Consider the following 15,442-nt stretch of genomic DNA (forward strand, 5'->3'; position numbering starts at 1 on the left):
TGTGGCCCAAAGGCCACAGATTACTCCCTCATATGGGGTTATGGACCATATGGACCATATGGACCACATATAGTCAATTGGCTGTGAGTTAGACAACACCGCTTTAACCTATGTCCAAGTGCTTTCGTATAAAAGTATCAGTATACTTGCATAACAGTTGATACAGTAAGCGAAGGAAGGATAAAATATGATACTTATTTAGCCAAATGCACAGTTTCATAGTTTCTAGGGTTGGAAGGGACCTGAGCAGATCATCAAGTCCGACCCCCTGCCATGGCAGGAAAGAGTACAGGGATCAAACGACCCCAGCAAAGGTGTATATCTAGCCTCCTCTTAAAGACCCCCAGGGTAGGAGCCAGCACCACTTCTCTTGGAAGTTGGTTCCAGATCCTAGCCGCCCTGACTGTGAAGTAGCGCCTCCTGATATCTAGCCTAAATCTACCCTCTGCCAGCTTGTGACCGTTATTTCTTGTCACTCCTGGTAGTGCTCGAGGGAACAAGGAATTCCCCAGTGCCTGCTGATCCCCCCTGACTAGTCTGTAACAGGCCAGTAGATCCCCCCTCAGCCTTCTCTTGTGAAGGCTGAGCAGGTTCAGGTCCCTCAGCCTGTCCTCATAGAGCCTGCCCTGCTGCCCCCTGATCATGCAAGTGGCCCTCCTCTGGACCCTCTCCATGTTGTCCACATTCCTCTTGAAGTGCGGCACCCAGAACTGGATGCAGTACTCCAGCTGTGGCCTGACCAGTGCCGCATAGAGGGGGGAGGATCACCTCCTTGGACCTGCTTGAGATGCATCTGTGGATGCATGACACAGTGCGGTTGGCCTTCTTGACTGCATCCCCACACTGCCGGCCCATGTTCATCTTGGCATCAATGATGACTCCAAGATCCTTTTCCACCTCTGTACTGACAAGAAGGGAGTTCCCCAGCCTGTAGGTATGGTGCCGGTTGTTCCTCCCCAGGTGCATCACCTTGCACTTGTCGGTGTTGAATCCCATCCTCTTCTCATCCACCCACCCCGGTAATCTGTCTAGGTCTGATTGCAGCCTATTCCTCCCTTCTAGTGTGCCCACATCCCCCCACATCTTGGTGTCACCAGCAAATTTGAACAGGGTGCTCTTTACCCCCTCATTCAGTCACTGATGATGATGTTGAATAGTACAGGCCTGAGGACCGAGCCCTGTGGAACCCCACTGCCCACATCCCTTCAGGTCGAAAATTACCCATCCACCACCAGAGCACCACGAGTGCTCGTAAAGCCATACCAGGGGTCCCGCAATGACCTCAGCCAATTCCCTCAGTACTCGAGGGTGAAGATCATCCGGACCAGCTGATGCGAATACATCCAGTCCCTCCAGAAGTTCCCTAACTAGTTCCTCACTAACCCTTGGCCTAGGTGCACCTCCCCTAGGATCTAAGCGGGGCCCGAAGTGGGGGTGACTGTTCCAGTCCCTGCTCAGGAAAATGGAGGCAAAAAAATCATTAAATATGTTAGCTTTGTCATCTGGTGTTATGACCAACTTTCCTAGCGTGTCCTGCAGGGGCCCCACGTTACCTGGAACCTTCTTTTGCCCCCTGTGTATTTAAAAAAGGACTTCTTGTTGTCCTTGATCCGGGAAGCTAGTTTCAGTTCCATCTCCGCCTTGGCCTTCCTGACCGCCCCCCCTCCCCCGGCATCCCTGAGCAACCGCAGTATATACCTCCCCGGTGATGGCCCCTCCCTTCCATTGGGTGTGGCCTCCCTTTTAACTAGGAGACATTCCCAGTATGTTTGCCCAATGTGGGCCATGTCTTTTGTAGTGGTGAACCAGATGCAGTACTCCAGCTGTGGCCTGACCAGTGCCGCATAATGGGGGAGGATCACCTCCTTGGACTTGCTTGAGATGCATCTCTGAATGCATGACAAGGTGCAGTCGGCATTCCTGACTGCACCCCCACACTGTTGGCCCATGTTCATATTGGCATCAATGATGACTCCAAGATCCTTTACTGGCTCTGCGCTGACAAGGGAGTTCCCCAGCCTGTAGGTATGGTGCCGGTTGTTCCTCCCCAGGTGCATCACTTTGCAGTTGTCGGTGTTGAATCCCATCCTGTTCTCATCCGCCCACCCCTGTAAGCTGTCTAGGTCCGATGGAAGCCTATTCCTCCCTTCTAGTGTGCCCATATCCCCCCACATCTTAGTGTCATCAGCAAATCTGAACAGGGTGCTTTTTACCCCCTCGTCCAAGTCACTGATGATGATGTTGAACAGTGCGGGCCTGAGGACCAAGCCCTGCAGAACCCACATCCCTTCAGGTCAAAAATGACCCATCCACCACCACTCTCTGGGTGTGGCCCTCCAGCCAGTTGGCAACCCATTTGACTGTGGGTGTCAACACCACAGTCCCCCAGTTTCTTAATGAGAACGGGGTGAGAGACAGTGTCGAAGGCCTTCCAAAAGTCCAGGAAGACTATGTCCACTGCTACCTCTGCATCTAAGGATTTGGTGATCTGGTCATAGAAGGCCACCAGGTTGGTCTGGCAGGACCTGCCACTAATGAACCCACATTGGTTGCCCCTAAGCATAATTTCCCCTGCTGGCCCCTCATGGACATGTGACAGAATAATTCTCTCAAAAAGCTTGCCCAGGATTGAGGTAAGACTAACTGGCCTATAGTTTCCCGGGGCTTCCTTCCTCCCCTTTTTGAAGATGGGAACCACATTGGCCCTCTTCCAGTCCTCTGGCACCACACCAGAGCACCACGAGTGCTCGTAAAGCCATGCCAGGGGTCCCGCAATGACCTCAGCCAATTCTCTCAGTACTCTAGGGTGGAGATCGTCTGGACCAGCTTATGCAAATACATCCAGTCCCTCCAGAAGTTCCCTAACAAGTTCCTCACTAACCTTTGGCCTCAGTGCGCCTCCTCTGGAGTGTAAGGGGGGCCCAGGGGGAGGGTGACTGTTCCGGTCCCTGCTCAGGAAAACGGAGGCAAAGAAAGAGTTAAAAAAGTTGGCTTCGTCATCTGGTGTTATGACCAAATTTCCTAGCATGTCCTGCAGGGGCCCCACGTTACCCAGAACCTTCTTTTTGCCCCCTATGTATTAAATAAGGACTTCTTATTGTCCTTAATCCAGGAAGCTAGTCCCAGTTCCATCTCTGCCTTGGCCTTCCTAACTACCCCCCTGCATCCCCGAGCAACTGTAGTATAGTCCTCCCTGGTAATGGCCCCTCTCTTCCATTGGGTGTGCACCTCCCTTTTAGCTTAGACACATTCCTGGATGCTTTTGGTGAGCCATGTGGGGTTATGTGCCCTCCTGTTCCCTTTGATCCATGTTGGGATTACCTCCCTTTGAGTTTGGAGGATCGTCTCCTTAAGGAGCGACCACTCTTCTTGGACACCTGGCTCCCTTCCCCTCTGGGATCTCAGTGCTTCCCCGACTATTCTCCTTAGCTGCATGTTTTATTCTTTAAATGCCTTTGGCTGGTAATCCGTACAAACAATTTCTAGAAATATAATTGGAAAGTGTGGACTTTTCTTTTTTGGAGCAAACTGACTAAATGGAAATTTTCTCAATGAACTGCAGCACAGCCCTGATAGTGAAGAAAATTGGGTCCCTACTGTAGTGAAGTTTGGTAGTGCTGTTGAGTAGGGAAATGCATTTAGTGCTCCAAATGATGCAATAAAAATCTCTTTTATTGTCAGCCAAACTGGGGTATATTACTGACTTTAAAATAACCCTTTTGTGAGAAAGCAAAAATGGAAAGGAATGTGAATCTTGTAAGTATATTTTAGTCACCGGTTCCTTTCTGTTTCTGTTTTCAAAAATCTTATGAGACGTTTTTAGTCCTATAAAAAGCATGACATTAATTACAGTAGTTTTGAAAGTTCAGCCGGAAATTTCTTCTGCTGTGAGCCTATCTTATAAATATTTTTCAGAAATATTTTCATCTTATTCATAGTATAAGGATAACTGCAGCCATATTTCTATATCTTTGTTTTTTTCTGTTATGTTGTGATCTATATTCAAGTGGTATACTAATGTTGGAGAAGCTGTGCATACACTGCTATATCTACCCACATAATTTACTTAGTACAGAAGGGTAGATTGAACATTATGCAGGGGCTTGTCTTTTCAATGTATTGATTTTCAATTCAGTGCAATTTCCAACTGATGTAGTCTCTTGATACCGGGTCAAAGGTATCAGTCCAGTAGGTGTTGAATTCAGGCATTTGGGTAATATAGCAGAATGTAAATGGCCCATGTATGCCTTTTAATTTTGGGGTGCTGCTTTACTAGCATCACAGCCTTACATCATTCCTGTCTCATTTTGAAGGACCTAATGCTATTCACTAAAGCCGACATGAGGAGGGAGTTGTACAGGATCTTTATCCCTCTTTCAAAAACTGGACTGAATCCAAATTTGCTTAGCCTACCATCAAATACAACTATTCAGACCTGTCAGAGGCCTTGTCAACATAAAGATACAAGGCTTACAGGTGGAGAGCTTGACAGTCTGTCCCTTGTACATCAAATGAATTTTGTGGGTGTTTTCTGCCTCAAGCTTTCCTTTTACAAACCATATGTGGTGCTTAGGTATACATGGGAACAACTTCACTGAGTCATTCTGCTAATTTCCTGGATGCTTTCTTAACTGTTTTTGTAGGAAGAAGATTGATCAGAAATCTCCACAGGTATGCTTAGCCTTATCATTTTGCTTTAGTTAAATGAAATCAAGGTCAGCCTCATGCCAAAAAATGGGGTTGCTTTCTTAGACATGTCCATGAATACTTAATATCAGATTAGTACTGGTTTTGTTCAGAATGTTCTTTAAAAATGTCAGCTTGGAAGCCCATCTGTACCTAGTGCTTTTCCTGCTTGTGGGGTAGGTTTTGTGGGGGGGTTTTCATCTCCCTAGTCACAGGCCTGTCTAGCTGATGCTGTCCTCCATGCAACATACTGAAGACAAATGTGGATTCAAACCAACATTGCATAGGATATTTGTTGGTTACTTGAAGGGTAAAACTTCTTGAGCTAGATTGATGATGTTGGCTGCCAGATTGATACTTGTACTGGTAGCTTTCTTTGTGCCCTCCCACAAAGACAGTGCCCAGGGCCATTTCCCAATTGCTCCCCCTCCCCCCAGTGATGCTACTGGCTTTTCCATTAATTAGCTAAATATTCTTTACAAAAAGCAAGAATCTAAAGTATTTTTACACCTTAATTAATAGCATTTAAATTGCACAGGTAACACTGGGCGCATTTACACAAGATGCTACTGCACAGTCATTACTGCACATTTATATAGTACTTGTATTAGCAAATAATAAATGAGCGATAACTGGAGTTCCTGCACAGTAGCACCAGTGAGCATCTTTTAGGTGATGCTACTGCGCAGTAGCCTAATCATACTGCACAGTAGTATATTAGCCGTGTCCATGCTGTGACGGGGAACTGTGTAATATTTTTCAGCTACTGCGCAGTCAGAATCTCATGTAGATGCTCTCCTTGGGTAGCAAAGACTGGCTAAACCTCTTTTAGTCTCCTGAAGATGAAGTAGAACCACTTAAGTCTTGTGTGTAAGCACAGGATATATAAAATATTACCTGATGTCTATTCTTTAGAAGGTAGCTTTGAGACTGGACTGATGCTCCTTCCCTTTAAGCTCCATTGAGTAGTCTCCATTCATTATAATCACATTAGTAATAAATGTGAGTACTTTAAATATCATGGGCTTCACTTTTCATATGTTCTCAGTTTCAACTGAAGGAAAGTGCCTTGCAGTTTTTGAAAGGCAGGGAACAGTTTTTGCAAAAGGGATACTGAGTCTTTCTTCCAACCTCTCTCTTCTACCAATCCAAATATGCAGTGGTTATTCTTTTGGAGTGGGTTCTCAAAATCTTCTTGTTTCTCTTCCATTTTTCTCCTGCCGTGACTGAAACTGCTCCAGCATTTAATCTTGCACTTACAGCTGTAGTGTCAGGTTTTTTTTTCATTCCATTTCCCAGATAACCTCGTATAAGTGTTCATCTCAGCAACATCCCTTCAGAGGGTTTTAATATCCCCAAAGAGCAGGCCTAACTTTGGGGACATCATTTCTGTGAGAACTACAATTTCCTGTGAGAGTTCCTGAGGCAGAGGCACCATTGTTTCTTTTGCCATCGGTTTAGATGAAACCTCTTTGATGTGCTTGTTACCTTCCATTTTATCAGTAGGTCCATTTTTGGGTTCAGATTTTCTTTCTGCTGTCAGTTATGTTCTCAGAAACTGTTTAATGAAACGGGCCAGTATACTAATTTATTTTCCTTGGTGTGAGGGACACAAGATTGCTATCTGTACTCATTTACTCCACTAAGTATCCTTATTTTTCTCTCTCCCCGGTCCCACATAAACTTTAAAACAGATGTCAGATTTTATGCAGCTACCTGCGACATTTGCATAAATTATTTACCTGGCTCATTTGGATATCAGCTAATTTCCATACAGCCATAAAGTCTGTCTATATAAAAAAATCATTCTGCAGATTTAGTGTGTACAACCTTAATGAATAGAGTGCTTGGTTTATATGCAGGCCAACAGCAGACCAAGCTTCCCACGCACCTTGCCAGCACGACTCGGCCCCAGTTTACAGAATTTGCTCTAACAAGTTCTTTAGCCAGTGCTAATAGCCAATTACTGCAAAGCATACTGGTGAGTTTGTGCTGTGGGAGTTGCGGATCTACCAAACTTATCTCTCACAGGGGCACCAGCCATCCATTAGATAGGAATAATTTCTAATCCCCACTGACTAAGCCTGGATTCATACAGGCAATAGGCTCCTTACCAAGGTCTTGAGGCATTTAGATTCCTCAGACAATTGTTTCACCTTCAAGATTAAAGTTTATTTTGTGGCAAGATGCATTTGTTCAATCAAGTTTGGACCTTTCTTTGTAAGTAGTTTCTCCTGTATTGTGCTTGCATGCAAGCAAGATAACTGCTGTCAGGGAGAAATCCCAACTCTCTCTGAGTCCATGAAGTTAAAACAACCTCTAATTTCTATGAGACCAGGATTTTCCCTTCAGTTTTCTTTATATAAACTCTGTAGTCCTCTTGATTCTTAGAGGAAAAATTCCCATTAATGAAAATATTTCCCTTAAGAAAATGGCAATGAAACAAATTACACAATATCCAAATTTCCCTCTAACTATAACACTGAAATGCAAAATCATCTTGACAACTATGCCAGAGTCCTAATGCTAATTTTACATATAGAGTTGCCAACTTTATTTGAATCTATTCCGGGAGATTTCAGCACGTGACGTAATGACTGATCTACTGTACTGAGTAGACATCACATCAGGAAGGCAAATGCATATTACTAGTACTTTAAAAAACCCACTGGACTACTGCATAAATTGGATTTAACGTTTAATATTTATTTTTGTGAATGCCCTATCATTTATCTCCTGGGTGACTCTCAGCAGTCTCCTGGAGAGTTGTATCCAATTCCTGGAGACTCCAGGGCAATCCTGGAGGGTTGGCAACCCTGTATATCCTTCCTTGAGTTGGTTTGAAGCCCAGCCCTTTAGAAATATAAAGATCTCTCTACCAGCCCAGATCAAGGAGTAACAGAAAAGGAAGCAACAGGGAGAGAGTGACAAGAAAAGCACCAGATTACAGAACTCTGAGGTTCTCCTTCTGGTTCTGGGAGCAGACTATGGACTAACGATTACAAACAGTCCAGTCAAGCGCCAGAATACTCTTGTCTGAGTTAGCTGTAGAGACTGAATTTGTAATCTGCCTGTGAGTTTTCACCATCTGACCTAAAGGATAATTGGGACTGTAGCAGTCTCAAACCTCTTTCTGTGTCACCTGTCCACTGGAGGAGGACTATGGTAATGTGTGGCCACATAATTCAGGCCATTTCCTCTGAATAGCAATGAAGTAAACTTAATGAGACTTAAGTCCTAGTAGAAAGCTGATTTCTGTTCCTAGCTCTGCCTGCAGTGACCTTTTCCAACCTTTCATTTTCATTAGTTGTCAAGTTGGTAAAAGTTAGTTGCTTCTCATAAGAAAGGTCTGTGAAGCCTTTGTTAATACATGTTGTAAGTGTACAGAAGTATTAAGATCAGCTGGGATGGGGGTGTCAAACACAACTGCACTCCGGAGATCAAGGAGCCTCCTGGGCTGGTTCTGGACCTCGTGGTAAGCAGCAGCATCAGGATTAACACAGCCGTTACTTGTCCCAAATTCCCAGCCCCTGTGAGATCTGAGGGCTGGGTAAAATAGCTCAGCCCATGGGCCATATATTTAACACCCCTGAGCTATGATAAGATTAGAGTCCCTAGACCCATGGCTACAGGTGTGTATGCCCGTGTGTATAGGAGATAGGTGAACGCTCTTCTTCTCTCTCTTTCCATAATGCACTCCAAATTCAGAAGCTGAAGTTTTCTTCCCAAAGTCACCTCAGAGCTGATCTAATTTAGGCTGACAGAAAAAAGCCATCAAGGGTTTGATCAGCTAGACAGATCTGCTGGAGTATCATACTTAAACTATGCTTGTGGCTTAACTTCAACCATTAGCCTGCCCTGCAATGTCCCTTTGCAGAAAAGACCAACTTAGGGCTTGCTATGACAGGCCAGGAGTTTGTCAACTGCTGTTTTAAGTTCCTTAGTCTGCTGCTAGAGTGGCTGAAGATCCAACCTGTGAGTCAGAAAGCACTACCACAAATTAAAAAGGAGAATTAGTAGCACACTTAGCTTTATTGAAATTGAACAAATACCTTTTTTTTTTAGTAAACCCTTTTACAGCAAGTGTAAAATATTAATGTTTGTTGTTGTTTTGTTTTATCTTACAGGTTGTCTCTTCAGTGTAAGCAAAAATACCTTTTTTTAACTTTAAAACATTTAGCAAGGATTTGAATCATGTAGCTCTGGCAGCAAAAGGTAACAGGTTATGAAAATCACAGTACAGTTTTAAAATTCTTAGGTTAGTTGATGATATTTAAAATGATAGCCACTTTGAGTAAAGATATAAAGTCAAGGTCTGTAAACATGTTGTGTTTACCTATAGAGCTATCAGTTGCAGCTAAAATGAGAGCATTAATAGAAAGTCAATGCTAAACTGAGCTACACCATATAGGAAATGAAATCTTAATAAGTAGTGTGGTACAGGGTAGCACAATAGGAAAAATACAGTTTGGCACCTCAAGTTGCATGTAAAACATCAGAAATCAAATGAAATAAGTGCACTCTCTTTGAACAAAAAATGGGTAGTTTCACTGGTTTCTATGAGTGTTAGCTATCAAATAAATCACACAATACACAAGTTCAACCCCTAAATTACATTTCTAGTAAAGCAAGATAATATTAAAATACACACCCACAGGATAATCAAGTATAAATTTTGTTTTCCCCTGTTAGTAGAAATAATTTACAACCCACAAAAGGACTTCTTGGTGAACCACTAACTACAGACACATCAATGGAATGTAGCTCAGTAGACTTGTTTGAAAAAGAAAGGCAGCATTATCCTGAAAAAAGTTTGGTCCTCTTACATCTCACTGCACTGTAGCCACTACAGTCCCATGGTTGGTGTTTTAGGTTGGTTGGTTGGTTGATATTTTATTAACATACTAACTTAGTGACAAAGTTGGGTAAAATTTAGCCTTCTTTAAGAATGTCTGATCAACGCAGAATGGAAGAACAATACCGAGAGTACATAAGGAGATCCTTATTACATTGTCTTACAACATCTTGTTTTGTTCAATCACATTTTTTATGATATTACTTTTTCCCTCCCTCCTCTTCTCTTCAGCATCATGGTAGGGAAAGGGGAGGGGCAACGTCTCAGTCCAAATGACAGAAAGACATTTCACATTTATTTACAAAACAAAACACTTTGGCTAAAAGGTCCCAGCAGCTCAAAGTTGCCTATTTCTTGTGAATGTCCTCATGCCGAATGATTTTGTATGTTATCCAGTAAAATATGTTGAAAATGAGGAAGGCTAGCGGGAATGCAGCCCGCGATATTGTATCAATCCGTTTTGCACGGTCAACAAATTTCTTTTTGATGGAATCAGAATCTTTTGGTGGTGCTGGAGGAGGGTTGGGAGGTGTAGCCTTGACTGCAGTGCCATCTTTAACTTGTAAACAGTGACCCATTCCATAGCCACCAAAATTGAATCGACTGTCACGAGTAACATCATCTTCCTGGAGAATATAGGAAAGAAAAGAAAGAGAAAAAACAATTAAGTAGATGGAATGTAATAAGTTAGTAGCATGGCCAGGTATAGCGGATCTCCTTAACAAACCAGCTGATGAGTTTTTGGTTCTATATTGGGCCTAGATCGAAATCAATAGGAGTTAGGTGCTATAATATCTTGAGGAGGTAAGCCTGAATTAATTTAACACCACCTTGCAAAATTCTTGCAAAATACTCATTTGCCACCCCCTAAGATAGATAATATTTTCTGAGCAGTGAGTAAATATCAAGGGCTTTATCATCAGGATAACTGGGTGGAAAAGAGTTTGTCTCTGTACTGGTATATTTCTGTGGCTATTTTACCAGGCTGATAGGACAATGTGTGAGCTATAAGTACTGGCAGTGCTCTGTGAATGATGAAAAAAATACTGAATAAGTGACTCTATTCTCCTTTATTCTCCTTGGGATGAAATGTTCATAAACTTAATTTGGCTCTTCTCTCTGAGGCCAGAACCAGTCATGGTAAGTTGGAAGAGCACTGTGAACCCCTAACTTGCTCTGTTGTTTGTTTCACTGTTGACTTTTTTGTTGACTGACAGACATTATTACAGCATTGACTTGAAATGAATTCTGCTTAGGCTTGCAAGCTTAAAGTTCTCTCTCATGTCTTGAACTAACCTCCAGCTTTCTGATAGCAACACAGAGCCAGAGCTGGTGTGAAGTTGCTTAACTCTGCCACAGCCTAAGAAGCAGAGCCAAGTTACACCTGCTGAGGATTTGACTCAGTCAGTCTAAATAATTGTTCCCTTAAAAAAACACCTTTTCAAAATTGCATTTATTTTTCTCTTTCAGCTCATATCTGCACCATGTGTATCATCAAGCTTTTTCCCCTTACCTTAGAGCTGATATATATTATGTTGTGCTTAAATAATAATGCCTCACAAGCCCATAGTAAAAGAAATGGTTCCTGAGAGGTAATATCAAGTGAGCATAAAAGGAGTGCAGGCAATAACTAATGCCCTTTGAGACCCTGGTGTTCTACAGTGAAAACTATCATATGCTGTATCCATTATCAGGTATATAATTGTACTAACACAAGGCTTGATAGCACAGTTACAGGGCTCTTACACTTTTTCATCTTAAATCCTCACCATTGTTAAAAAAGTGAAACCTTTCCCTCTCTTTTTATAATTTTATTTATTTACGGTTTTCCTCCTGGGAAAAGCTATAAAAGTAACAGTTCTGCTCCTCTTCAGATATGAATAAGTAAAGGGCTTAAAGTTGAACCTGCCAAGACCTGAGTATGGCACAGAATGTTTCTCTTTCATGACTTAATGACATTACTAATCCCTGCAACAATGCACAGAGCTGCTTTGCCTGTAGCAATTTTTATGTCTCCAGCCTTGGCAGAAAAAATACCAAACAAGACACAGAGGATTGATTAAAAGGCAACACATTTTCAACAGCTGCATTATCGATATTTGGAAGAGGGTGTGTGTGTGTGTGTGTGTGTGTGTGTGTGTGTGTGTGTGAGAGAGAGAGAGAGAGAGAGAGAGAGAGAGAGAGAGAGCATTTATAATGTACTATATTACTTGTGAGACGGTATAGGGTGCAAACAACCATTCACATTAACTGACTCAGGTTTAGGCATCTTACTGTGAGCTGCCTAAATCTGAGTTGGATTCTGCCACATGAAGGAGTTCATGCAGGCAGCTGGAGGTAAGTCAGTAAGATGGGGAAGCTGATGACACTGGGGGAGGGGACTGGCAGGAGGGGGTGCAGGTTGATGGGTCCATGGAGTGGGGAGGGGACAGGATGAAGTAGGTGGTTGGGTCTGTGCGGGGGGAGGGCTCCCTGGTTTAGGGGTGTGCTGGTTGGGCAACAGAAGGAGTCTAGTCAGGGTCGGGGGTTCTGGAGAGTGGCAGGCCTTTTCCAGCCCCAAGGCTGCACTGGAGACTTGTGCAGGTATTAGTTAGGCTGTGTTAACTCATGCCAGTTTAAAGATAGTTCTAATCATATGAGGTCGGGCACTCTACTTAATCCCCGGGAATGCTTGCATGGTTGGCCATTTCAATAACCCTAAGCTCAATTAGGGCAATTTAAATGTAATGTTTGTATGTACCTATGGTCTACTGGGCTGATTACAGGATAGGGAGATTCCAGATTTCTAGCAGTTTACACCACTGCTTTTTCGTGTTATTGAGCAAAGCAGTTCAGTTCCAGGCCTGCTTTTGATCTCACTGTGACAATTCAGGACTAGGTCCATAGAAAGGCCTATATGTACAATGCTGATAATTGAGATGTCTAACCTTAATGGCCCCAGCCATATGGAGGCATCAAAAGCCCTGGTTTTAGGCATCTTGATACCTTCTACAAACAATGAGGAGAGTGAAGTGAGCAGCAACAGGATTAGTAAAACCCTGCAGGTAAAGCAGGGATCCATCCAAGATAGTCAAAGATAGTTCTAGATAACTGATAACTCCAAAGAGATGGCTATGTCTTAAATCCCACCTTCCTATGGGCTGCATGGATTTCCAGCCCATTTTCACAATCTTAGACCCTCTCTCAGAGTTAGGTACCTCTACTAGCTGTGTCTCTCAAAATGCAGTTAGGGGAGACACTGTCTCCTACCCAGCTTCATGTATAATAGTTCAGTGGCTAGACCATTCATCTAGGATGTAGGGGACCTGGTTTCAATTCCCTCCTGTACCTGAAAAGATGTAAACATCTACCTTTCACCTCCCAAACTGAGTGGCCTAACCAGCAGTAAGGTAGCTGGGGTTCCTCATATCTCAGAGCTGTTTGATTGGGCATGCCATAACCAAAAATTCTTCAGGCCAGACAGAGACAGACTCTGTGAGCATGACTATATAATTTAGTGATTAGAGCACCTCCAAATGAGCAGGGATATTTGGCTGCCAGCCCCTGCTCCAGTGAATGCTTATAGTATGGCTAAAATGTGTGTATGGGGGGAGAGGTTGGGAGCCTCTCCACCTGTGTTTTGGGACCTGATTCCAAAAGTGTACTTTGAGATCTCCTACAGGATTGGGCCTTGCAGGGGCAGAGAAACACTTTGTGTGTGGAAGCCAGCAGGGCTTAGGAATAGGCTCAATTCTCCTAGGTCCTTTAAAGCAAAGGTTTTTTACTGGTAACTTCTCTAAAATATCAGTGAAATGCACGTTTTTGTTTATTTCAGCCAGCAGCAACATGTTCCTGTGACATACTGAGTTTTATTCCCCATTGTTTAGTAGATTACTCATCTCCAATAGCACAAGGAAGTGAGGAGGGGTTATTTGTATTTAATTCATTATTTCTATTGATGATGTAACAAAGAATGTTGCTTCTGGCTGCTATATGCTCTGAGTTAAATATAATCAATTATTATAAAATAGTAACAACTGAGAATCAGCACCAAATATGAAAAAAATCAATCCCTTCAGTGGGGAACACAGTAAAAATTGCTCTCCTTTCTATTCGCCCACCCTCATCTCTTACCACACATAGCTGAGCCCTCCCCAAATGTCTTTTTCACAACGATGTGCCCTGAACATCAACAGACTATCTCAGAACAACCGAATGAGTGAATTCCAAATAAAAGGTACCTTCACAGAGAAAGTGCCTTCTCTCTTTCATTATAGAGAGAGTTATAGCTCAAGCCTGTTAATGCTAGTTTGGTTTTTATGCATACTCACATCAGAAGTATGTTTTTAAATGGGTTTAATTAAGCTAGTGCAACAATTTTTCAGATGCTCTTGTATTGACTTTGTTGTGTCTTTACGTACATTTTCAGCAGTTTCATTAAATCTATTTACCCTCAAACTCATGCAAATTTGTGTGTGGCGAAAGCCTCAAGTACTCATGCATCCAAAGAAGAGAGAATCGAGGAAGGGAAAGGAGGTAACTCCAGGACTATGGTTCTGGTGAAAGACCTGCAACTTCTGCACATGGATGCGTGGCTCAAGCATTGGACTTTTAAGTCACCTCAAGACCTATCAGTGAGCTGAGGTGGTGATCATCATCAAATTGAGGGACTGCTCATGACTTGTCCTAAACTGTTTATAGTTTTATAGATTTTAAACAAACAACAAGCAACAGTAACAAACAACCTTCAGCTCCAACTAGAAGCCAATAAACTAGAAGCCTTTGAAGAAAATGGAGATTTAGTGTCATGTAACAAGCAAAGTACCTTCAACTTTGAAAAAGCAAAAAGATTAGCTTAGTATAGTGCAGTGCCCTAGGCCAATCTACATGTGCTAAATCATAATAAGGACTTCAAATATCATCTAGTCCAAACCCCTACACAGATGCATACTCCCAGACAGATGCCTACTCAGCAACTTCCTGAAAACCTTCAATGAAACAAACTCCATAATTTTCTCTTGCCCTAATGCTCTTACAGATTTTCTCAGAACTTTTTCTAAGATTTGATCAACCCCTGCTTTGCTGCAGTTTAAAACCATTGCCACATGTCCTGTCTTCTGGCATGAGAAAACCATATTTCCATGGTTTTTTGCAGCAGTTTTTCAGATATTTGAAAATTGTGTCAAGTTCCCCCCCTCCCAACACTCAGTAAGCTCCTTTTCTCTAAACCAAACCTATATGATTTCAATTGTTTCTGGCTTTTCCAATCCCTTTATTGTTCTTACTCAATTCTCTCTTCTTCAAATGCAGTGCCCCCAAAATGGGCACTGCTCTTGTCACCAATGACATCATCTAATTAGACTCCTAGTTTCCTCATGGGAGGAACTAAAAATGGGCACACACCATCAACCACTGGTTAATATGAACAGCAGCCAAGAAGCATTCAAAATCAGATAATGCAAGTGAACTGTACCAATCTCCCAGAAATAGTCTTCATAATCTACATCAACTTTATAAATAAGCCTTCCTTTGCTTTCCTTTCCTTTTTCATGTCCTTGTGTGACAAGGTATTTAGTAGAATTCGCAGGTTCATTGGAATCTGTCAGGGCTTATGTTTGTGTAGGGATCCGTAACTTGTGGGGTGTGATAAATGAAAAAGAAATACATGGCAAAATGGAACTCATATATGTAACCCATAACAGTTCATTTCCTGACTTTCATATAGTTGAGTATTTTTAGTTTTTCTTCTGAAAATCAAATGCAATATGTGGGTGTTATACAGATAAATTTAGACATTTTCAATGGAATTTATTTCCTAATGCAGTTATGTGTACTGTATTTACTCAAACAGACGATGACCCTCATTATAAAATGACACCCCTGTAATTAGATTCTATATATAGAAAATCTATACATTTTCTA

At 42.5% G+C, this 15,442-nt stretch overlaps 1 protein-coding gene across 2 annotated transcripts in view; it reads right to left on the reverse strand.

Annotated features, from left to right (window-relative positions):
- Positions 1–8,765: 8,765 nt before the first annotated feature.
- GLRA2 (glycine receptor alpha 2) overlaps positions 8,766–15,442 on the reverse strand; it is a 224,273-nt gene continuing 217,596 nt past the window's right edge. For both annotated transcript variants that reach the window (XM_090031654.1, XM_090031652.1), the window contains exon 9: positions 8,766–10,167. In XM_090031654.1, coding sequence (XP_089887780.1) covers positions 9,889–10,167 — 279 coding nt within the window. In that variant the 3' untranslated portion in view covers positions 8,766–9,888. The remainder of the gene's footprint in view (positions 10,168–15,442) is intronic.

The sequence above is a fragment of the Crocodylus siamensis genome, chromosome 1 (assembly GCF_052110815.1).
Source record: "Crocodylus siamensis isolate JL-2025a chromosome 1, ASM5211081v1, whole genome shotgun sequence".
NCBI lineage: Eukaryota > Metazoa > Chordata > Crocodylia > Crocodylidae > Crocodylus > Crocodylus siamensis.